General features: G+C 47.1%; 2 protein-coding genes across 2 annotated transcripts; one reads left to right on the top strand and one right to left on the bottom strand.

Annotated features, from left to right (window-relative positions):
• The first annotated feature begins 1,448 nt into the window (after nt 1-1,448).
• INTS14 (integrator complex subunit 14) lies at nt 1,449-13,228 on the top strand. Its single transcript, XM_041418614.1, has 12 exons — nt 1,449-1,760; nt 1,860-2,124; nt 3,257-3,364; nt 5,103-5,258; nt 6,258-6,376; nt 6,797-6,939; nt 7,673-7,765; nt 8,262-8,406; nt 8,643-8,776; nt 8,879-8,997; nt 9,373-9,438; nt 10,287-13,228. The coding sequence occupies exons 2-12, from the start codon at nt 1,903-1,905 to the stop codon at nt 10,536-10,538; spliced, it is 1,557 nt and encodes a 518-aa protein (XP_041274548.1). The 5' UTR covers nt 1,449-1,760; nt 1,860-1,902; the 3' UTR covers nt 10,539-13,228.
• Nucleotides 11,272-22,852, bottom strand: HACD3 (3-hydroxyacyl-CoA dehydratase 3). The gene is made up of 11 exons (XM_041418615.1): nt 22,733-22,852; nt 22,057-22,099; nt 20,971-21,044; nt 18,925-19,089; nt 17,498-17,549; nt 17,020-17,130; nt 16,274-16,401; nt 15,659-15,771; nt 15,082-15,188; nt 14,177-14,308; nt 11,272-13,226 (listed from the first exon to the last, which is right to left on the bottom strand). Exons 1-11 carry the CDS (start codon nt 22,817-22,819, stop codon nt 13,150-13,152), a joined length of 1,089 nt encoding a protein of 362 aa, XP_041274549.1. The 5' UTR covers nt 22,820-22,852; the 3' UTR covers nt 11,272-13,149.
• Between the last annotated feature and the right edge of the window lie 1,378 nt (nt 22,853-24,230).

The following is a 24,230-nucleotide window of genomic DNA, read 5'->3' as shown; positions in this document are numbered from 1 at the left end:
AAATAGTATTGTATAGATTTGGGTCTATCTCTGAAGCCAATGCCTTTGTCTGCTACCACAGGTTATTCTCAGTGTGAGGACAGTGATTATCCCCTTCACAAACTCCTGCACTGAAGCACCAGCCATGGACACGGATCACCCTCACGGCCCTGGCAGTGGGTAAATCACATTTACAAACACTTTTAAACACGGAACATGGAGCTGCATTTGAGGCATCTCCGATGGCTGACAGGCCAGATGCCAGACAAGCAGCTCTGCTGGTCTTTGTCACAGTATGTGACCACTTTGCAATGCCAGAGGGAGGTTTCAAACTCGTTGTTTCCTGGAAAAATCCCTCAGGGCCTGTGCCAGGAGCAGTGAGGAAGAGGGAGGGAGCAGGGACCTGGGGATGGTGCCCATGACTCTTCTGTGGCACTGATACAGTGCAGCTCCACAGGGGAAGAAATAACAACATCCCTGGCCGAGGATTTAACAGCCACAGCAATCTAATAACCAGATTTATTGCAGGGGAATTAGAAAGGTATGATTTGATTTTGAGTCCCTCGTGGTGAGAAGGACATCGAGGTGCTGGAGCACGTCCAGGGAAGGGAATGGAGCTGGGGAAGGGGCTGGAGCAGCTGAGGGAGCTGAAGGGGCTCAGCCTGGAGCAAAGGAGGCTCAGGGGGCTCCTCTGGCTCTGCACAGCTCCTGACAGCAGGGGACAGCCCAGGGATTCAGGCTCTGCTCCAGGGAACAGGGACAGCAGGAGAGAGAACGGCCTCAGGCTGGGCCAGGGGAGATTTAGGTTGGATATTGGGAAAATGTCTCTCTGAAAAGCTTGTCCAACATTGGACAGGCTGCCCTGGGCAGTGGTGGAGCCCCCATCCCTGCAGGGATTTAAAGCTGGGTGGATGTGGCACCTGTGGCTTATGGTGGCCTTGCCAGTGCTAGGGCAATAATGGGACTTGATGATCTTAGAAGGGTTTTCCAGCTAAACTATCCTGTGGCTCTCTGATCATTTTAAAGCAAACTGTTGTCTGAACACACAACTTCAGGAGTACATCCCAGTTTTGCACTGCAGTTTATTGTCTCCAGCCCCCTCCACTCCCACACGTACAGAAGCGGGAGAAGGACGTGCACTGCCCATCCGGCATGCTTATCCACAAACCCTTCTCCACACATCGCGGTCATTTGTGCTGCTATTTTACGTGGGAATCCACCAGCACGACCATCCCAAATTCGCACTTCCCGTGTGGGAGAAGGACGTGCACTGCCCATCCGGCATGCTTATCCACAAACCCTTCTCCACACATCGCGGTCATTTGTGCTGCTATTTCACGTGGGCACCACCAGCACGACCATCCCAAATTCTCGCTTCCCGTGCGGGGTCAGCCCTCACGGGCCGCGTGAGGTGCGGCCCTTCCCGCCCGGGCCGCGCCTGCCGGGGGAACGCTTTCCGTGCCGCACGCATGGCTGCGCGGCGGGCCGCGGTGTGCAGCAGCATTTCTCTTCCGCCTCCCCGCTCCGTGCCCGCCGCCGCCGCTCGGCCCGGCCGGCCCGGGAGCGCTCCGGGGACAGCCCCGCTGAGGGCGAAGCCTTGTGGGGAGGGCTGGATCCCTGCCCGACCGCCCTCGGAGCGGCAGGGCTGCGCGCTTTCCCCAGCGAGGCTCCGCTCCTGCCGTCTCCAGGCCTTGCGCTGCGCCCGGCTGGAAATGCCGTGTGGGGTTCAGCGTGTATTCACCTAATCTGCGCTCAGCCCCTCGTTTTGAGGGGGAAAAAGGGTAATTATCGCTTCTCCCCGGGGTCGGCGTGAGGGGGCGAGGCGCGTGGCTGCCCGGGTGCGGGTTCGGTGATGATTTGTGCCTTCCCTCCCGCCGCAGGCAGCGGAGCCCGCCCGTGAGGGCGGCGGAGGAGCAGCTCGCCATGCCCACGGTGGTGGTGATGGACGTGTCGCTGTCCATGACGCGGCCGGTGTCGGTGGAGGGCTCCGAGGAGTACCAGCGCAAGCACCTGGCTGCCCACGGGCTCACCATGCTCTTCGAGCACATGGCCACCAACTACAAGCTGGAGTTCACGGCCTTGGTGGTGTTTTCATCCCTCTGGGAGCTCATGGTGCCTTTCACAAGAGACTACAACACGCTCCAGGTAGGGGGTGTGAACGCTAAAGCAGTAGACCGGCAGCATTTTTAAAAAATCAGCCAACTGTGCCACCAAAGCAGGGTGAAGTTGTCCTGTGCACACGTCTTGAATTGAGTGGGTTTGTCCTTATTTTAAGGGCAGGTGAAATCAATGTGTTTGAAACAGTGAATTTGCCAGTTGCACCTTTGCACTGGGTGTGGCTGATTGACTCTAAAATGGGATGGAGTTAAAAACGGGATGGAGGGAAGGGCTGCCTGATGAAGCTCCCCAAGTGGGTCTGAGATGTCCCTGTTTTCATGTGTACTTGTTGGTTTGCTCTTGATAAACAATGCAGCTGACAGGACCATTTAGAAAGGCTTTGAGTCGAGTGGTTTGGAACAGAGAAGCTGCTGTTGAGAGTGTGTAGAAGTCAAAACAGTGCAAGAGTGAGAATAAGTGATTTTAGGCCTCACAGATGTGGTGGGAAGTTGGGAGAAGGAAATGGAAATGAGAAAGTCCAAGAGGGAAATTTCACATGAGTGCAGTAAGGCACTGGAGCCTCTGAATCCAGTAAAAGTTGTGCATTTATATCTGACCCTCACAGGCAGGAGGAGATGACACATTGCTGTCACAGGGCACCATGGTTTGGGTTTGTCCATTGAGCAAAGAGATTTCAAAAGCTGTTCTCTGTTATGTTTGCAGTTTTGCAGGTGGGTGCCAGTGCATCCTCTCTGATTAATTCTCACTTCCCTAAGAGTTCATTTGAGGAATTTTGCAAGCCAGGAGCCCAGCCAGGCTTCTTTAGCAAGTTCACCTCACAGTTGCACCCTGGTGATGCTGTGTTAAGTGTGAGGTTTTCACTTCTAGGACAAAAGCTGGTTTATGGATGCAGATGTGACTTCTGGGTTTGTTTCTCTCTCTCTGCCAAAGAGTTTTTGTGAAACAAACTCCTTGTGGTCTCTGCTCTGACACCTGTGAGGATTTTCTCAGCTAAGTATTTCTTGTTAGATGTTGCCTCAGGTTTTTATTTTTTTTAAGACATGCAGAGGTGTTTTTTTCACTCTCAAAGAGCTGTGTTGATAATATTCCAGGAGTGACTGCTGGGTGTCTCCTGGCTGGGATACTCCCCCAGCAGTGACTGTGGTGTTTGTCTTTGCAGGAAGCCCTCAGTAACATGGATGATTATGACAAAACCTGTTTGGAGTCAGCGCTGCTGGGGGTTTGCAACATTGTCCAGCAGGAATGGGGGGCAGCAATTCCTTGCCAGGTATGGCTGGTTGCACTGGTTTAAGTTCACTGCATGTTTATTTATCCCTGGCAGGGAGATTGGAACTTGGTGATGTTTAAGACCCCTTCCAACCCAAACCATCCTGTGAGTCTGTGATTGATTCTGTTCCTGTGAGTTGCACATAGAAATGTAAATGTCATTTGAAAGTTTGGAATGCTCTCAGGCATGCTTTGTGCAAAACCACAAAGAATTAGTATTTTGGCTAAACCTGCAACATGAACAGAAGGTGATCTTTATAAAAATATTCAGCAGCAAAAAAAAAAGACCGTTTCCTGCCCAGTGTGTTCTTGTAGTGCAGTGGATTGTAAAATGTGGCTCAGGAGCACTGTTGTGCAGGCCTGGTGTTTGATCTGGGTGCAGTCTGCTGTCCCAGCAGCCTCACTCCGTTTGGAAGGGGTGTAGTCCCCCCAGAGCCTCCCCCCTCCAGTCCTTGATGGTTTCCAGGGCTTGTGACAACCCCAGCTCTCAACCAACAGCGTGGGGCTGCTGCTGAGCGTGTTTTGATCTGACTCTCTCCCAAATGAGTCATTTGCCATGCAGCTGCTCACATACCCCATTCAGCCCTGCAAGCTCTCATCCTTCCAAATCTGCTGCCTCTTCTGGCAGAGTTTGCTTTAACCCTTGGCTCTCTGAGGGTCTTGATTTAAGTTCAGCAATTTTGCAGCTCAGTGAGCTGGGAAGATGCCTGAAGCAATATTCCTTGAGGAGAAGAAGGATAGAGGTTTATTGGTTAGGCTTCATCATCCAACACTGACAAAAGGCACCTTGGGGCAGCAAAAAACGTTCAAAGCAAACAGCAAAAAAGATGTGAAAACCAAGCAGAGATTAGACCTCAACTATCTTGTCTCTCATTTGTGTCATAGCTCATTTGACTGGCTCCTCAGGTGCTGGGGTGGTGGTGGGCACTGAGGAATGGACTGTGCAGCCTTGGAGCAGTGGAAAACATCACTGGAGAGCACCAGTTCTGAGGAGAGAGACTGAGGATGAAGGGAGAATACAAATCTGATGTAGCAATTACACGTGGAGTTTCAACTGGATTTGATTTTCCTTACCTAGCAGCCAGAAATCATGCCTGCTGTTGCCATGCAGCATTGAAGGAGCAGTTCTTTTACTCCTCTGGAAGTGACTGGGTCACAGCTGAGTGTAAATATTCCCATTATTCAGTGTAATTAGTGCAGGTTTCCACAGGGATTGACTCTGGATGTGCAATTGAATGGAAAAGTGTGAGGTTTTGCTATAGGAGTTCTGCTGCAAAACGTGAGCATAATGCAGCTGTATTTGCAAAGAATTAAGATGACTAATTTTACCCTTTTTTGAGGTTTCTGTGGCTTGTAGTGGAAGTTGAGTTGCTCTCCAGATTCTGCAGAAGAAATGGGCTTTATCATCCATCTGAAAATAAACCTGGAATCCTTGAGTCCAACAGCAAGAGATGTTTTTTGGCTGTGTAGTCACCGTGCTTCTAGTGTACACTTAAAAATTAAATGTACGAGATTCAAATTTTGGAGCAATTACCTAATGCCAAGAAAACATTTCTTTACCATGCACACCGTGTAAACCACGAGGGTTCAACCTTCAATTTCCCCATGCTTTGGGGTTCTTTCTGGAAATTCTGCCAGCAGTTCTTTGCCTGGCTCGGTGGAGGAAGCCCGGTGGGAGGAAGGCTCCCGCAGCGTGTGGGTGTTGAGGTGCAGCTCGGAGTGTCTCATTGTCCCTGCAGGTTGTCCTGGTCACCGACGGCTGCCTGGGCATCGGCAGGGGCTCCCTGCGCCACTCCCTGGCCACCCACAGCCAGCGCAGCGACAGCAACAGGTTCCCGCTGCCCTTCCCGTTCCCGTCCAAGCTCTACGTCATGTGCATGGCCAACCTGGAAGAGGTGATGTCTTATTCTTTGTTGCACTGGGTAACTGTTGGTCTTCTCTGAACCGACGGCCACAAAACGTTGCGTTGGTGTTCTTGTGCTGAAGGTTGAGTTGGCATTCTGGTGCTTTGTTGTTGGGTGAAAGAGAATTGAAGGTTTATTATTGCACTGTTATTATCTGCTGCTACTGCATTATTACCAGAATCTTTATAAATCATGTCAGTTTGTCCCTGGGGAATATTATGGAATTTTTATGTCTCTGTTTATATTACTACTGCATTAATTATGTTGAAGGCTTTTGGGGCTCTTCTTAATCTACAGTTAAGTTCTTGAATAAATGACTTGTGTTGCAAAGATGCTTAACACTTAAGACACAGCAGCTGTATGTAGAAATGTGAGAGGGGAAAACTGAAGTCTCCAAGCCAGTGTTCAAAACACCTTTCCTTAGTTTTGAAGGAAAGTTGTCAATCTTCTTCCTCCTTTCTCCTTCTTTTGCAAATTTCAATCCCAGCTTTAAAAATCTTCACAGGTGTTAGAATTCTGCTGCGTAAACATTTGTTTAAAAAGAAGCCTATTTGACTAATATTTGTTAGATTAAGTTTTATTAATAGCATTGCTTTTGATTTGACACCTGTATTCTTGTGAAACCCTTCACAGAAGGGTTTTCTGCTTAGGCATCAGTTACATATCTCAGCTTCATGGTCTCTGTCAAGGATGATGCTTTTGATTAAGCTGGTGGATTGAAGCGCTGTTAACATCTCAAAATAACAGAGAAAAATATTTAAAAGAAATATTTAAAATAAATAATCTATTTCTGATAAGTAATAAGAGAACATTGTCTGGGAGACAAAGAATGTTAGTTTATTTGGAAAGAAGAAAGAGAACAAAAAATCATGGGAGCATCCAATCAGATGCTTCTGCTGTGTTGTGTATATTTTCTTTAAAAATACTGGTTAGTACAAAAGAGAATAAAAAGAACACTCAACAAAAATATTTCCCTTTCTTTTTCTGCAGCTTCAAAGCACAGATTCCTTAGACTGCCTGGAACGGCTCATTGATTTAAACAATGGGGAAGGGCAGATTTTCACCATTGATGGCCCCCTGTGCCTGAAGAATGTGCAGTCCATGTTTGGGTGAGCACACTTGTAGATAAATGACCTTTGGGAAGGTCCCCAGTTGGTATCTCAAAAGGAAAACAAACACAGTAAGAAATCTGATGATATGAGATGTTCTAATTAAACTATTTTTTTAAATTTTATTATCTTGTTAACTGTAATTTCATCTCGGCCTTCACTGGTTATGGTCAATATTTATTTAGCCATTGTAACCAAACTGTAGCATCTCTTTATGCTTGGCAGATAGAAGACAGTAATTTCCATAATTATTGTTCATTTTCCATGAGTGGGATAATGCTGCTTTGTTTCATAATTTAGCAACACTAGAACTATTGAATTAACTGTAGTTAAAAAATGTTGGGGAGCTAAATTAGTGTGCTTTAGACAAACTATTTTCATTTAATATGTATTATGTTTTCCTTAATAACTGTGTTCTAGAAAGCTAATAGACCTGGCTTATACACCATTCCATGCTGTCCTCAAGTGTGGCCACTTAACATCTGATGTGCAAGTATTTCCCAGACCAGAGCCTTTCATTATAGATGAGGAAATAGACCCCATTCCTAAGGCAATTAATACAGGTAACAAATCTTCAATTGCTTTTTTACTAAAATCCATTTGATTTCTGCCCTTTCACTACCACCTCTCATCCTGTGGAGTTATTGCTTCATCCACTTTGTCTCTGCAAGGATCAGTCTCCAAATGTGTACTTTTATGGTGTATGTGTGACACCAGGGAACAAACATATCATCCTACTTCATCCATGTGTACCTGGCTAAAGGGCTGGAGTAGGGTAGAGGCACTTCCAGAGCTCAGGGTGACAATTCCTAGGGGTAGAGACTGGGAGACAGCCACAGGCTGCTTTCCATGAGCACCCTCATAAGCTTCAGCGAGGAGAAATTGTTTTTAAAAAACAACTGTGCAAAGAAAAACCTTCCCAGCCCTCCCTTTAGGGGATAACAGCTCCTGTGAGCAGCAGGTATTTGCTTTTTCTCTTTTGGAATTAATAAGACAGCAATGGATTGTGTACATTGTGAATATCAAGGTGCCCAGTTCTGTAACTGTCCAGCAGCACAGCTCATGGGCAGCAGTCTGTGTGTGCTGAAAGTCACCTTCAGAAGTTGTGTGTTTGGTGTGTTTCTAACTTGTTAACACCTTTGCACTCCAGTTCAGTTTGGGTTCTCCTGTGCTACCGTTAGTCGTTGCTTCAGAAAACCTGGTGGTGATGTTAAATAGCCTCTGAATACATTTCATTATTTCCAAATCTGACTTAAACTGTCTTAAATCTGATTTAAATCTGTTGTCTCCCTGCAGATCTAGAAATTGTTGGGTTTGTAGATATTGCAGACATTTCCAGCCCTCCTGTCTTGTCCAGACACTTGGTACTGCCCATTGCACTTAACAGAGGTGAGCAAATTGGGTTTATTTCAGCAAAAACTGCTTTAAACTTCCCTTGTAATGAGGTTTAGACTGGAAGCACAGGTTTTTTTGCTTTATCAAAATACCAGATGTCATATTTGCGTGATTGCATTAAAATTAAAGCCTTGACCACAGGCTCTCTTATTTTGCATACTGTGTTCTTTGTGAAGTTCACAGAGGGACCAGGGTCCTTACAACATCATTATTAATAGAACATGCTAAAAGTACAGTTCAGAATAACAATGAGCCATGAAATACGTGGTGCAAGATGAATATTTAATGCCCTTGAGTACAATGCAGTGGAACATTTACGTGTCATTATTGTGCCACTTTGCCCAAGCAGTTCATTCTGCAGCTGTTTGTTCTACAAAAGTATTAATTAACTCTTGCAGGCAGACAGTAAGGGGTGGTGTCATGGAAACAGAACTCTTGTGTTTGAATTTATTCTCATGTTTTCTCTTTGTTTGCTTTGATTCTTCCCCAGAGGGGGATGAGGTGGGACCTGGGATCACAGATGACACTGAAGATGAGAATTCAGCTAATCAGATTGCTGGGAAAATCCCCAACTTCTGTGTTTTATTACATGGCAGCCTCAAAGTGGAAGGCATGGTGGCTCTCGTCCAGTTGGGGTATGGAGCTGGATGTCTGCCTGAAAAATCTCTTACTTTGCTCATTTAGGCTTTATTTATAAATTATGCTTATTTATATCTGTATTCTGTGCAGAACTCTGCACTGCTAGACTAAGCTGTGGATTTTTAATTGCAGATTTGTTTCTGTCAGTACAAATTGCAAACATTGAGCCTCCACACAGTGAGAGGGAGGGGTGGAAGATTTTCAGCTTTTGAGGGTTTGCTCTTTTCCACAGGCCAGAGTGGTATGGAATGCTTTATTCACAAGCTGATAGCAAGAAGAAATCAAACCTCATGATGTCACTCTTTGAACCTGGTCCTGAGCCCCTCCCATGGCTGGGGAAGATGGCACAGCTTGGCCCCATTTCAGGTACTGGTCACACTCCTCTGAGTAATTCTTAACCATTCAGTGCTGTGTGAATGATCTTGACAATTCTTAGTTGCTAAGTCTATAATTTATTTTTTCTCCCAGATGCAAAAGAAAATCCTTATGGGGAGGATGACAATAAGAGCCCTTTCCCTCTGCAGCCCAAGAACAAGCGCAGCTACGCTCAGAATGTCACTGTCTGGATCAAACCCAGTGGGCTCCAGGTAATGATCCAGGTTGTGCTGCTTTACCTGGAGCAGCAGGAGCCATTTCAGCAGGAACTGCAGTCTGTGCATGTCTTGCCCATTTAGTGTAATTGCTTTATTGCTTTTCTTTCATTTTTATAAACACTGCCTCTTTACAATGTCATGATTAAAATGCAATCAGAAAGCATAGCTTGTTTAATGAGAGCTGTGTCTCCAGTGGAGCATCTGGCTTGGTTTATTTGATTTAGTATAATTACCAGTTATGTTTCAGCCTTTGTGAGCTGCAGTTTTGTCAGTGGTCAGGATAATTTATCCATAAAGAGTTGGGGGTTGTTCTGCAGCTTCTCTCAGAAACTGCCACATTTTTGGGATTTTTTTTTCTCTTTTCTGCAGACAGATGTACAGAAGATATTGAGAAATGCAAGGAAACTCCCTGAAAAAACACAAACCTTCTATAAAGTGAGTAACATTCCAGGCTGGCCAAGTTTGATCCATAGTGATGGTGGTGCATTTGACAGAGGAACCACAGTGTGTTCTGTTCAGGCTTGCAGTGCTCTGCAAAAACTTACAGACTGGTTAGGTGAGACAAGGGGGTCTCATTACAGTGGTCTGGCACTACATTTTCTGGCATAGATGTATCATGTCTACAAGTGCCCCTCATGACCTCTGCTACTTCCATGGTGAATTTTTATGCTGTTGTCCAGGCAGAAAGTAACAGGGATCAGAGAGGAATAGGAACACAGATGTCATTCTGAGTCTTGAAAATGTCTCCTCCATTTTATCTACAACTGAAGCAGAGAAAGACAAAGTTCCAGGCACTTTTGGCCACACCATAATGATCCAAAACCAGACTGTAGCTGGAGGTAATTATTCCTCTTGCAAGCTTAGTGCTGAAGCAGTTTGGTATTGCAGCCTCCAGAGACCTGAAGAATGAACACCTGCCTAAGTGCACATAAGCACTGTTCAGTTTGTAGGGAAGAAAAATCAATGTATCTACACTGTACTGGACACTGTGGTCAAAGGCAGCAGTCAGTCAGTGAAGCCTAAGCTGGAGCCCTGCTGGGACACAGACAAAGCAGGCAGGTACAATAGCTGAATGCACAAAAGGAAGAAGTGGAGGTTTATTGGAAAGGATCAAGGGAAGACCACTGTTCTCATCCTCAGCCCTGACTTTTCTATCCATGAGCAGCTGGCCAGTTTCCAGCAGCTGCACTGTGAGTAACATCACCTTTAAAAACAGATACAAGAAACTCCCGTTTGACGTCGAGGCTCGGAGTGGCTTTAAAAGAGGTTTTGTGTCTTTGCAGGAGCTGAACCGTTTGCGGAAGGCAGCTCTGGCCTTCGGCTTCCTGGAGCTGCTGAAGGGCGTGGCAGACATGCTGGAGCGGGAGTGCACGCTGCTGCCCGACACCGCCCACCCCGACGCCGCCTTCCAGCTCACACACGCGGCCCAGCAGCTCAAAGTGGCAAGTACTGGAGCCTCGGAATACGCTGCCTACGATCACAACATTGCTCCTCTGCAGACAGACTTTTCCAGTAGCAGCACTGAGAGAATGTGAAGTCTCTGTTTTGGGAGCTTCTCTTAGATTAAGGCTCAAGCGGTTCAGATTTTCTTCTGGCCTGTTTGATCACTGTTTGAAGAACTTCCTATCCAAACAGGGAAGTTTTGCATCAGTGCTCTCTAAACAAACGTAGCTGGTTTGTGGTGGCTTTTAGTCAGACCTGGAAACTGTGGAAAGTGTCCCAGACCCAGTGATGGTGTTGGATGATGAGCAGAAGTCATTTAGTACATGTGAGGAGAGAAAAAAATGCCATTGGCAGCTCTTGGCTTTTGGCCTCCCCAAATGCAGTTACTGCACAACTGAACTCACTGGTGAAAGTATCCTAAAAGGCAGCTACTACTTTAAACACCAACTTGATTACTCCAAAGAAAGGTGTGAGAAGCACCCTGCAAGATCAGATACAGAACTGATTTTGGGGTGTTGGCCCTGACTTTATGCCCAACTTGACAGTTTGTACTAAGCATTATCACTTGCATTGCAGTACTTATGCTTCTAAAAGTAACTTGACCTTGGGACACTTGGTTTTTATTTGCATAATACAAATAAAGAGTAATTCTTCATGAAAATTTAAGTTGGATTTGTTCCGTTTTCATAGCAACCAGGCTGTGTGGCCCAAAACACTGACCTGGTGAAGGCTCAGGTCCCAGCTGTTTATCTCAAGTTAAATATCAAATTATACAGCTTCTCAGGAAGTTGTATAATTTGAAAGAACAAACAACTGAACTAAAAATTTGGTTGTAAATCTTTATTAATAGAAACACATTCTTTCTGAAGGACTAAAATTCAGTAGTGTAAGATCCATGACAGCTTGCACTAGGTACCACAATTTCACTGATGAATACATACGGATTTCATAACAGAGGTTTAAATGCCCAGAGAAGAAATTAAAGTATGAAAGTGATCCTTGCTGTTCTTTTACTCAGCTAATTCAACCCTTTCACATACTTCAAACATAGGTACAGTGTGTGCTAAGTGAAATATTGTGTAAATAGTGCTCAACTCTCCTGAGTAAAGTAGGCTGTGCTTCTCCCAAAGAGAAGCTGTATCACACCTCTTGTTGACAGAACACAATTTGTGAAATGCAGCGTGGAGCTTGTACTGCTTCTATGTTAGTCTCCTCATAACACTATTTCATTCACAGTAACAAGCACTGGGTCCATATCACAAACCTTCTGCTGTTTGTTACTTTTAATATATATATAAAATAATTTTCTGGAGGGTTCATATTGTTTTACAATAGAAAAAGATAAATAGTAACATGGCACTAAGCTAATCTCAGCTTGTGTCTGTTCTGGGTTGCTGGCATTGCTCTGCAGTGCCCTGGGGCAGTGGCAGTTGGGAAACAACCTGTTCATAACCACAGTGCAGTTTAAAGTAAACTTGCTGTACATTTCTAAGCTGGGTTAAGGAGGCCAGAGGAATCTAGGATCAGCTACAGGAGGCTCAGTGTGAAGAAGGACATGCTGAAATGAAGTCAGCTGAGCCAGAGGTTTCCAGGTGAGACAGCAGATGACCTGAAATGTGGGGGGAGCTTCTCTTTGGTGGTGGTGATGGTGGTGGTTAAAGCAATCAAAGAGAAAAGGGTGCTTCAAACCCTGTGTGGGACCTCCCTTACTAAGATTTGATATGTGCTATCTGAATAATACAGTTTATTTGACCCCCCCTGTTCCATCCCCCCAGGAGCCAGTCACCATACACACCAGCTTCTCTGCTGCACCCCTAAATGCAGGTAGAAGAGGGACTTTGCTGCCTTGCTGTAAATACAGGAACCACAGCCCTGCCAGGATGGATCAGAGGGGCCCCATCTCCCATGAGAATTCCACATTCTCCCTTTGCATGGGTTGGATGGAGTTCTGTTGGGGTTCACGTGCCAGGGGAGAGCTGGTACCTATGTTCCCTTGTTCTGTTACATTTCTGTTCTTGCTCTACCAAGCAGGAAAGCATTTCTGCCCTCAGTGGCAGCTTCCTTTCCCTAATAACTGGACAGGATGTGTTGCTACAGGAATACACATTGCTATGGTCCAGAGAGCTCCTAGTCTCTGTTAAGGCTCAACTAGAAACAGACTAAGTTGGTAGCATTTAAATCAGCATTAGGTACTTCCAGTTTTAATTCTGTACCATCAATAATGCTGCAGAAGAACAGGGGGGGTATATACTGAGCAAGTTTATCCCAGTGGCCTCAGACTGTGCCTCCTCCTGCCATCAAGATGCTTCCCAGGAACAGCACAGGCCAGCAAAGAGCATATCCCACATCAGAAGCCCTATCTGCATGCAATATTGAAAGAGCAAATCTCCAATTAAAAGATAAACACTATTTCTAGTTAGTGCTGCTCCACTGATTATAAGCATATCATATGCAGATAATAGGATTTCTTTCTAATATGCTGGTTGACAGGATACAAGTTTAAATGTTCAATGGTAAATGCCATGCATAGATGATGGGAAGGGAACAAAATCCAGCATGAGGGAATGTTACCTGAATTCACTATGAAATCATGAAATCTAGCCTGGTCATTTTACAAAATTCTTGCATTACAGTGGGTAAAACCGTAAGAATGAGAGGCTTATCTTGTCCCCAAGTGAGATAAGAAAGCTTTGCAGTCCTGCTTCACTTCATCTTTCTCTTCTTTGGTCCAAGGTGCTGTTTCCTTTGCTTGTAGAGGTGACGGAAGTTTACAAATACCCCTGGAAAAGAATGAAGTGTTTAGGTAGGACATCACTGTCTTTTTGTGCTAAATGGCTGTACCAAATCTAAAGGAAAAATAACAGAACCCAACTAACCCAACCACCACACAACAAAATAAATTATTTATGGGTGTGTGTAGCAGTGAAAGCCAACGCAAGTGTTTTCTTGCTGGCTGAGGCAGGAGTTGCTGCACAGGCTGTTTGGTAAAGAGCTGCTTAGAAGGTTTGTTTGTCACCTTTAAGAAGTTGTGACACCGGCTGTGCAGAGCTAAGGAGGATGAACCAGGTATTTCAGAGTGAAACTCAACTGAAGGGTGGCTTTAAGCAATGTCTGAGCTGGAGAAATCTAGTGAAAGTTCAGTTTAAAATTCTCGGTTAGATTGTTCCCCGATGTGGATACCCAGTGTGGGTGTGGGTACCAGGAATTTAAATTGTGTTTACAAATGTAACACCAGAAACAACTATGTCTCAAGCAGGTTTTCTTCTTTAAATGTACTATTTAAAGACAGTTCTATATTGTTTCCTGGAAAAAAAACATGATTTCATGTTGCATTTGTGATTATATTGCAACATTTAACTAAATTAATTTAAAATTATGTTTCAATTGCCACTACAGCATTCTAAAGCTCAAATAGCCCCTAAAAGGTGAAACTAAGTATACTATAGTTATAAACACATGTAAAAATTATTCCTTTCACCCAAATTTATGCTGCTAATTTGTTACCAATATCACCATTTTGGATGGCTAATCAGAGCTCACTGGAGGTGTGTTTCCCTCCATCACTGACAAATTTACATGAACAATCCACAAGGATAACACTTAACCTCAAGCAATTCTGTGTTGCCATGGTCTCCAAGATGCAGGAATTCCATTTTCTTTGAAAAATCAAGTTATTCAGGGGAAACTGGCCTTGTTATTTCAATATTGAGAAATAGAATTAAATACTTACCTAAAAACAAGGCTATAAGATATATTTGAAGCACAAATGGAAACTGGATTGTGACATTCAGTGGATTTGGCAATCCCAGGCTAAATTTCCCTGTTTCACTGAAGATTGGAATGGATTGAACAATACAGACAGCTGAAAGCAGAAGGTCACCATCATTACAAAGTACAGATAAAATACATAATTACCCAGCCCACACCAACTACTTCAGCATAGTCCCTTCTAATTTGCCAGCGCTGATTAATGACAGCAATTTTGAAGGTGTTGAACATGCAGTAGGGTGGGAAGCACCTGGCTGGGGGAGTGCAGCAGGAAACCTTCCTGGTGAGACTGCTCTCAGGCACAGCTGCAGCCCCAGGGCCTGTGCCAGCAGGATTTGCCATCCAGAAATACCCCCAGCAATGAAACAGGCACACTCCTCCCCCTGCTCGCTGTTGGGCAATGCCCAAAGCCCCTCCTGGCTCACAGACACGAGTTTGCAACACAGGAACAAGCCCCTGCCTGTCCTCTGCAGTCATTTACAAGATAATATCAAGACCTGGGAGCTGGTGTGAACCCAGGCCAGGCTGAGCAAGTCAGGCCCAGCAGACAAAGCTTTGGTTCAGCAGAGGGAAGTGAGCACTGGCATCCTGTGCAGCTTGTTCTTGTTCCATTTGTTCATGCAACCCATCATTGCCTTTACTTCCCCCTCCAGAAAGGGAGCCTTTCCTCCAAAAGGAAGACTTTACATCAAACTGAAAATATTTGATTCAGTATGAAAGACAAAATGCTTATATTTGGTTCACCTCAAAGCAAATGATTTATCTGTTGTTCTATTTTACTATTTTAAGTCCAGCTGCTGAAAAATGAAATTGAGTTATTTTTCTAGCCTTGAATTCATTATTTAGTAAACTGTTTTAGGGAGATACCTTCTGCCAAGCCCCCTAAGGGGTAGAGAGGGATCCAGACAGTGTAACGGAGCCAGGTGAGTGGTTTCCATTCAATTCCAATGCAGGAAAGCATGTAATAGGGATACCTGCAGTGTGAGGGGAAACAAACACTTTAAAATGGAAACTACTATTAGAATTAGTCTTGTGTGCTCAACACAATTCCCAAATGACACAAGAATATTCATTGTCCCTGTGGATGATGATGGGCACACGGTTATTGGGCAATTTACAGGGCTCAGGCCATTCTGAACACAGGGATGAAGGCAACTGCCTAATAAACCTTCCAAAATAACTTCATTTCAAAGATGAAGGCCTCATTTAACAATGGAAATTCAAAGCACCAAAGGAATAAAGAAATAAAGCAACAGGGCAGTATCAGACTCCAGCCATGCCTTAAGCTTTTGGCAGATGAAGGAAGGCTGTGAACAGTCCATGACTCAAAGAGCTTTTACCCTCAGGGGCCAACTCTTCCAAAAAATACAAAGATCAAAATCTTCTTTCTTGGGAACAACCACTTTGTTCTGTACACACTTGGTAGGAGGAGAATCCCACCAACCTGAACAGCTCAATGATACTCCAGAAATAAAATATGAAGAACACCACAGGTTTGCTCTGCATTTCCTCCAAGGTTCCAAGGATAACAAATAAAACGAAGTTTCTTCCAAATATCTATTAAAGAAAAACATATTAAAGAACATTCACTCTTCATCAAAAGGAAGGGCAAGTCCTTACTGTCCGAAACACCAGATATCTACTCCTCACACATCTGAGCACTCAACTAACTCACAGCTGAGCTGTGACCTGCTTCTTACAGGTAGGCATCTTGCCCTGTATTTAGGTACAATCCAAGGGATCCAGACTCAAATCAGCCATCCTCATTTTTATGCACCACAACCAGGATAAAAAGGGCACTGGCACCAAAACAAAATCATGTACTTTTATCAGCTTCTTGTTTTTTCTGTCCTGCACTCCCTTACCCAGGTGATGGAAGGAGACAGACAGCCTGTCACAGCCAAGACTGGGAAGCATGGATTCCTGCCTTGTGAATAAGAAATCCTCTAGTCCAGTGCCAGTGAGGTTGCATCACTTATTTTAGGAGAGTCTCAACACTTGCGTAAAACAAACATTTACTTTAAACATAAGAGCAAGGAGAAGAATTTAAAAGTACAACCTGCAGTACAGAAGGTATCAGTGGTGATCTGACCAGTCCTATTAGTGAATTCATGATCTCCATTAATGCCAGGGTCTGACAGAAATACATCATATCAGAAATAGTGTGAAATGTGTCATAGAAGGAATCTGTAGGACAGAGGAAACCAACCATTTTAGAGAAAAAATGAATTTTCATGCTCAGGAAGCTGGTGCAGCAGCACAGCTTGTGATACCAGGATTCTGGTTGTATTTGAGAAAAACATGATGCATAATTACATAAGTTCTTTATAGGCCTTATCTTGAACTCGCAGCAGCTGGGGCAGAAACACTGCTCCATTTCACACACAGAAGGATCAAGAGCTATTTCAGTAACTGCTTTACAAAAATGGCAATAGTGCTGTACCTCAACAGAATGGATTGTTCTTGCTTCAAAAACAAAATATTCTGTCCAGATCATTTTCAAAAACATTAACATTGCAGTCAGCGAGACATTTTGCTTCAGCTGATTTTGTTAGAAGTGATCCTGGCAGAGCACAAGTATCATTCACAGAGTACACAGCTGTGACTTACAAGGGGACAGTATTTTCCTGCCCTTGACACTTTGATGACCTTTGAAAGTCTTTCATTGTGCTCTTTGGCATTGCACTCATGGTTTAGTTCCTAAATATATCTCCCTTTAGATTTTGCTATTTAAAAGGTCTTAAAAACAACACTGAAAATCAACTCAAACCCTCCAATACAAATAAAATAGTGCTCATTACTTGCCTTTTCCTAAGATGAATAGTCGTACTGTCATGTTCACAAAAATCCAAGAGAATCCCAAAAACTGTACAAGATTATACATTATTAGGTATCCCTTCTTCAGGTGTTTGAAAGCTAAAATCAATAATAAACACATCAGGTGAGCAGAGTACAATGGTAACAGAGCTGCAAACCAGGCTTTCTGAGAATAAAGCTTATAAGGAAAAGGGAAGTTATTGATTGTGATAAAAGCATTGTTGGGTGCACTGGGAGTTCTGCTTTTGCCATCATCTGCCAGAACTCAATACTTGCTAGTCAGATTTTTGACATTCCTTGGAAACCTCAGTCCATTTTTATTAAATTTCTAACAGCTCACAAAACAAAGATCCCCCTCCCAGACACACCAAGCCACTTAAAACTGCTCCTTAAGAGTCAAGGTTCACAAAGCATGAACAAACTTCCTAAATCCCACTTTACCCACTAAAAAGATGCAGTTACTTACGGTCTTTTGGGACTCTGGATTCTATTTTCATTTTGTTAATCTTTTCTTCTTCCTTAAGATAAAGGATAAGGTTTTAAAGACTTACTGTAATTAGCAAGTGATTTGTTAACTATACTACTGCAAAGCTGGTGGGTTTAAAACTCAGCCAAGCAGCCAGTAGCTAGAAGGTTTAAATTTTCACCAGCATAAAACAGAACATTCATCATCCAGAAATTATAGTACAGTAAAAGCCAGAGGGTGTTAACCAGTTATCCTGCCCTCACCGTGTGGTTTGTTCTAGTAATTAGATGCTTTTGCTGAAAAAGCCTCTGCTTTCTGTGTTAACTCTCAGTTATGACTGTGCTGTTTCTTACATGACCCACCAGCAACCTGAAGAGAAGAGAGAACATCCAGCCCAGGTTCTCTGCCTGCCTTTCCCAATGCTCCTGGGCCTTGGCACTGCAGTGCCCCTCTCTGCTCCCTGCTAAGCTCATGGCTGCAGAGGGGAACAGGGCAGTGTTTGTTGGAAAAGGGATTTGCAGGAATGTGGTCTGTTCAAGCCTTTTCCAAGTCCATCTTGCACCTCCCCACTCAGTAAGCTGCTCAAGCTCACCAGATGGTAGGAATGCACCAGCAGGCCCAGCCAGGGGCTCAGGAAAGCCTCAGCAATCCCTGCTTCCCAGACAATGTGCAGGACTCACTCCTTTGGGTTCCACATGGCAGAGTGACATGATCCTCTGTGGATCAGCACACCGGGCAAGGGGCACATGCAAGGAGCCAGCACACAGCCTCCAGCTCCAGTTCTAACCAGAAATGTGCCTATTTCCAAATTCCCACTTATAATTTGAACCATTTAACTAAAAATGCGGGTGTTGAATGGTGGGTGCTGCTGCCTACTAGCTGTCCCCAACAAACCTCTCCTGTAGAAAAGCAGGTTGGGTTAACATTCAGGCAGTGCAGTCAGATCCCCATACAACACTCACCACAGCTGGCTCGGCGAGAGAGGCAAGAAAGGCTCCTTTTTGCAAGGTTTTATTCCAGAAAAGTATATCACATGTGGCTGAAGGGAACCCGGTAGAAAGAGGGCAACCACGGAGTGCAGGCAGCTTAAGAAGGGGAAGGGGTGAGGGTGGAGCTAAGGGCAGGGCAAAGGGGATTAGTCTCCAGGGGAGGGGGGACAGCCACCAGTGGTACCAAGCCAGTGACAGGACAGGAAAAACCAGGGAAAGTCCATGTGGGAGTCTGTCTTTTCCCTCCAGAAGGACTACTCTGTGGTAAGAGGAGAGAGTTCATGGGATGCTACACTTAACCAGCTCTATATAGAACAGCAATAACAATCAGCATGCCAGGAACTCCTGGTAAATGAAGAATGCAGGTTCAGGCACAGGAGAACAGCTGTCCTTGCTTTGTAAGTGGCAGCACAAGCTCCAGGTGCCCACAGGACTCACCTTTTCCTTCAGCTCCATCTCAGCATCCGACTCGTCCAACCAGCGGTCGAAATCGGGCGCCAGGAAGAGCGGGCGCTTCTCTTGCTTGGTCAGCCTCTCCCACCAGTTACTCTCTTTCTTCTGCACCGTGATATTCAGCTGCCTTTGGGTCATCCTGCACACAGGCTGGGGGCAGACACATCAGCAAAAGTCCGATGAAACAAGCTCTGAGGCCGAGCTCCCCTTATCAAGGAGGCAGGCTCGACACAATTGCCGCAGCACAAACGTCTCTCTGCCACCCAGGGCATGGAAGCAAAGGGCAGTCCAGCTGAAGATGGCAGCTGTGATGGTTGCATGACTTGATGAGCAGCCTGCCCATATCACAGCACCACTGCATCCCACCACAGAGCTAGCAGGGACCCCAGTGCCAGCCTTCTTAGACAGAACCCCAGGTTCTGTCAAAACCCTTGGCTTTACACCTTCTGGCACTTAGTACTGTGAGCCACCCACCTCCTCTAGCCGGCAGTAAAAATAACACTGCCAGCAGCCACAGGTATTTGTCTAAACAGGGGACCTCATGTGACACCTGCTGCACAGAGGGAAGGAGCTAAGAGCCTTAGGGAATGCCTGGAGACATGGTGAGCTGACAGAGCAAGCAGTATGGTCACTGCCACCTCACAAGGCCTCTCCACCTGCACAGTGGCAGCCCAGAACCTCTCCATCCTTACAGTCCCCAGCATTGTCAGCTTGGAGCCGTTCTGACCACCGAGGCTGCTCCACGTGGCACTGCCTGTCAGACCAGCTGAAACTGCTGCACAAGCTGCACTCCAAACTGAGCACGTTACAGCAGCTCTGCTGTCAAGGCTGGCTGGATGTTCCTCAGACATCTGAAGGCTGCTGCTGTAATTTACAGCTACTCCACATCATCCTTGCCTGCCACAGGCTCCATTTCTCACTGCTGGCACCAGCAAGGGGAACTCATGCTGCACATCCAAACTAAAGGAGAAAAACCTGGACTGTGATACTGCCTGGTCCTGACCATCTGTAGTTATGGAGTCTTCTCTCCAGTCCCTCCACAGTGACTCAGAATGACAACTTTTGGAAGGAGGCTGCTCTGCAGAGGCAAGGACTTGCCTTCCAGGCCTGGCTCACAGCAGAGCCTGTGTCTGCCAGCACAGGAGACAGGCACAGGCAGAGACAGGCACGTCTCCCACACTGTGAGCCAGGCAGATGATAAGGCAGTGACCAGACCCTGGAACCAAGAGCTGTTCACTGCCTGCCACTCCACACCTGGCAGGAGCCACACCAGAACATGCCTGCTGACAGAGCCTGGCAATTCCCCCTCTGATGGTCTCCTTCCCTTCTCCTTCCCTGCCGAAGAGCAGAGGGGAACGGTGGCTCCTGGTCTGACTTGAGCTATCCCAAACTCAGCCAGGAATAAGCAGCACAAATCCTGCCCCAGGAGCAAAGCCCAAGTTCTCCTGTGCCCCAGGCTCTGAGAGGTGGGGGACAGACCTCACAGCCACCTGTGAGTGACACAGAGGGACGGCTCTTTGAGCCAAGCTCTTTCCACTCAGATTGCAAGAGGAATTAAGGAAAGACTTCTCCAACGGGAGCCACAACACATCACAGCCTAAGAAATCTGCTCAAGCCAGACACACGAATTCTCCTGACTCTCTTCTTTTGTCCAGCTACAAAAGAAGCCATGAAACCTCACACTAACTGCACAATGTTCCCCTGACCTCCAGTCAAGGTTGCATCAGACAACACATTGCCAGATTCTCGTGTTATTTTGCTGCTTTAAATCCTTTAAAAAACTTAAAACTGCCGTGTAACAAGTGACAAGCAAGTTCTTACTCAAGCTGGTCCATGCAATCACCAGCTCCAGTGAGATGACTTTCATTAAAACAAGACAATGGTACACAGGACTGCCACAGAGCTGGCTATTACAGAGTTACCAGAAAAATTTAAACAGTGTATTGGGAACTTTATGCACAGCCATTTCCCTTTCAAGTTCTTCAAAAATTATTTTTTCTTTGCAAGAATTAGAGAAGTAAAAATACCTACTTTAGGCTCGACTGGCTCGAGGAACTCGATCTCAAATTCATATATGTTGTCTCCTTTGGCACCGTGACCCTGGGCTAAAAGACAAGAATTGACAGTCAGTGTGGGGTTCCACACACTCCACCTGCAAAGGATGCTTTGTACACAGAAATATTCAGCACTTATTGACAGCACTTTCTTCCTGCCTTCCTCAGAGGAAACCACACAATTACAAGGAAGACACCAAAGTGTTGCTTGGAGGGGCAGATGCAGGAGTCAGCAGCTAAGGCTGCTGCAAGTCTGCACCACACTGAAAACAGAAGGAAGCCAGCATGTCAAACTCCCAAAAGGCTGCTCATGGATAACTCAAATCCAACAGAAAATCTCCTGCTGGGGATCCAGCCTCTGCACAACGGAGCACCCAGGGAGATGGGTGTAGGAGGGTGATGTGGGGAGTGCCTCCCAGCAGCAGAAGGGCACTTATCAGGGTTTGTCATCTCCCACATTGATCCTGTCCCCAGAAGGGCTCCAAAACTGCACACTGTGTTTAATTCCCACCCATCCACGCCGTAAACTGATCCCAAAGAGAAATGTGCAACACCCTCCTATCAAATGGCCTGGCTGTGGCTCACCGAGGAGGCAGCAGCTCCTAATGAGACATCTTAAAACATTCCGTGGTGCTGGAATGTGCAGCTGTCCAGCTGCAAAAAAACCTATCTTTCAGGGCAAGGTCTGCTTTCGTGTCCAAATGGAGCACTAGTTCCTGATGTGGAGGCTTGATAAGAACTGCACACAAGGTCTTTGTGAAAGGAAAAATTGCTGTGAGTTATCTCTGGGGTTTGGCTGGCCCGGGATGGGAAGGATATATGGAAATTCCACTGGTATTTAAATACAGGGAGGTTAGGGTTTTCTTGTTAGATAAGATAGGGCCTTTTGTGGTTACTAGGGCTGGAACACAGAGGGCTGTGGGTGGATGTGGCGGATCTGAACATGCCCAGCACGGTGTCTCCTGCCACTGATGGGAACCAAGCACCCTGCGATGGGGACAACTGGGACAGCGGCAGCCCCGGGGTGGGGGCCAGGCTGAGACCCCCCCGAAGGAGCTCCTACCTCTGAAGTGCAGGACATTATCGGTGATGGTGATGTCCGGGTTCTGCGGAGGCACAACACGCATTAGCTGGCAGCTCACCCACCCGCGGGGGTCAGTGCACCCTCCCGGGGGTCCCCGCGGGGGTCAGTGCACCCTCCCGGGGGTCCCCGAGGGGGTCAGTGCACCCTCCCGGGGGTCCCCGCCGCCCCCCCGCCTGCACAGCCCTCCCCGGGCCGCCGAGCCCCGCGGACAGACCCCCCCGCAGCCGCTGAGCCACCCCGGGGGTGCCGCAGGTGCTCCCCGCCCGCCGGTGAGCCTCCCCCGAGGCTGTCCCGCAGGTGAGTCCCTCCAGGGGTCCCCCAGGTGAGGCTCCCCCCACACCCAATTCCCCGCAGGTGTCCCCGCCCGGCGTCCCCCAGGTGTCACCCCCGGGGTGTCGGCAGATGTCCCCTCCCGGGTGTCCCCAGGTCATTGTGCTCCCCGTTCCCCGCAGGTGAGTCCCCCCGGGTGTCCTCCGGCCCCGCGCCTGCGCGCGCCGCGGGGGGCGGGCGGGGCGGCCATGGCCCGGCGCCCTCAGGGGTTCCGGCACCCCCGCTGTGGCAATCATTGAGCCGCAGCTCTTCTGGGCTGGGAAAGCCCTCTCGGATCCGTTCTGACCATTCCCCCCGGGTGTCCCCCCGGGTGTCGCGGCCGTACCCGGACGTCGCTGAGGTCCACGCGCAGGAAGAGCTCGCGGTGCCGCTGTGCCCAGTGCACGTGCGGCCGCAGGCTGGGCCCCGCCATCGTCCCGGCCCGCACCGGCCCGCGGCGCCCCCGCGCCTGGTTCTGACCATTCCCCAGCACTGCCGAGGCCACTGCTGAGCCATGCCCTCACATCCACGCGGCTTTGAAATCCCTTCAGGATGGGGACTCCACTGCTGTCCTGGGCAGCCTGTGCCAATGTTCAGCAACCCCTTCTGTGAAGAAATTTTCACTGATATCCAAACTAAACCTCCTCTGGCATAACTTAATCCTGTTTCCTTTGTCCTGTAGCATGTTACCTAGTAGAAGAGACTGACTCCGTCTCAATTGTGACAGCAGAGGCTGATAAGAGTTTAGCAAATAGCAATCCTGGAGCCGTGCAACCTGTTTCAACTCTTACACTGTCATTATTATGTGCCCCAGGACATTCTGCTGGCCAAGTATTGGCATAGGTTGTCCAGAGAAGCTGTGGCTGCTTCATCCCTGGAAGTGTTAAAGGCCAGGTTGGATGAGGCTTGGAGCAAGCTGATTTAGGTGGCCCTGCCTATGAACTTCAAGGTCCCTTCCTACCCACACTATTCCATGATTCTATCATAACAAGGCTAAAAAAGGACAGCATTGACTTGTTCTTTCCAAAAAGCCCACCACTCACTCCTCAGCAGCTCACACAAGGGCCCCTCGCCCACAGCCATCCTCATTCCAAGAGCAAATCCATCCTCCTTCAGCGCCATCCTGTCATGGCCTCTCCCAGCCTCAGGGTTTTCCGTGTGAATCTCTGCTGTGGGGAGAATCTCTGGTGCCCCAGCCTGGCCCTGGATGGAGGATTCCCACCCTCTGCCAGCCCCTGGTGCTGTGAAGCCACCACAGAAGGTGGGTGAGCTGTAGCAATGGTCCCGGGAGGCTTTATTTGGGAGCACAAACCCCACGGACCCTTTGGGGCAGCGTGTGGGGAAAACCAGCCCTCAGCTCCCGGTGTGACCCAGAGCTTCCACCTGCACGTGCCTTTAGGAGGGAGCACCTGCAGAAAGTTATTTTTTTTCTGGTTTATGGGGGTTCAAGAAAACATTTTCCTTTGAAAAAAAGGACTGTGCTTTGCAAGGGGAAATTCAGGGGTGTAGAAACATTTGGCTGGGGGCTCACAGTTCTGGAGCCTGGGGCTGTTTTGGGGGGCTCACATTGCTGGAGCCTGAGTGTGTTTTGGGGGTTCATTGCGTTGGTGCGCCAGGGGTTTAACACTCATTATTACAGCTGGGAATTTCTTTCCCCTGTGGGAAGCCTATCAGTATGGAGTTGGCGGGATTTTTTTAGGGAGGAAAAAAACCACGATTTTTGAAACTACAGGGTCCCTGTGCACTGGGGGCTTGCATGACCTGACCCCCGTGCATGGTGTAGTGTGTGTGTTTGTCCCAGTCCCTGTGTCCCGGTCCCCGTGCCCGGGGGGATGTCGCATCCC

Source organism: Onychostruthus taczanowskii, unplaced genomic scaffold (assembly GCF_017590055.1).
Source record: "Onychostruthus taczanowskii isolate IOZ18803 unplaced genomic scaffold, ASM1759005v1 scaffold6, whole genome shotgun sequence".
Taxonomy (NCBI): domain Eukaryota; kingdom Metazoa; phylum Chordata; class Aves; order Passeriformes; family Passeridae; genus Onychostruthus; species Onychostruthus taczanowskii.
This window is presented reverse-complemented; position numbering and strand designations above follow the sequence as displayed.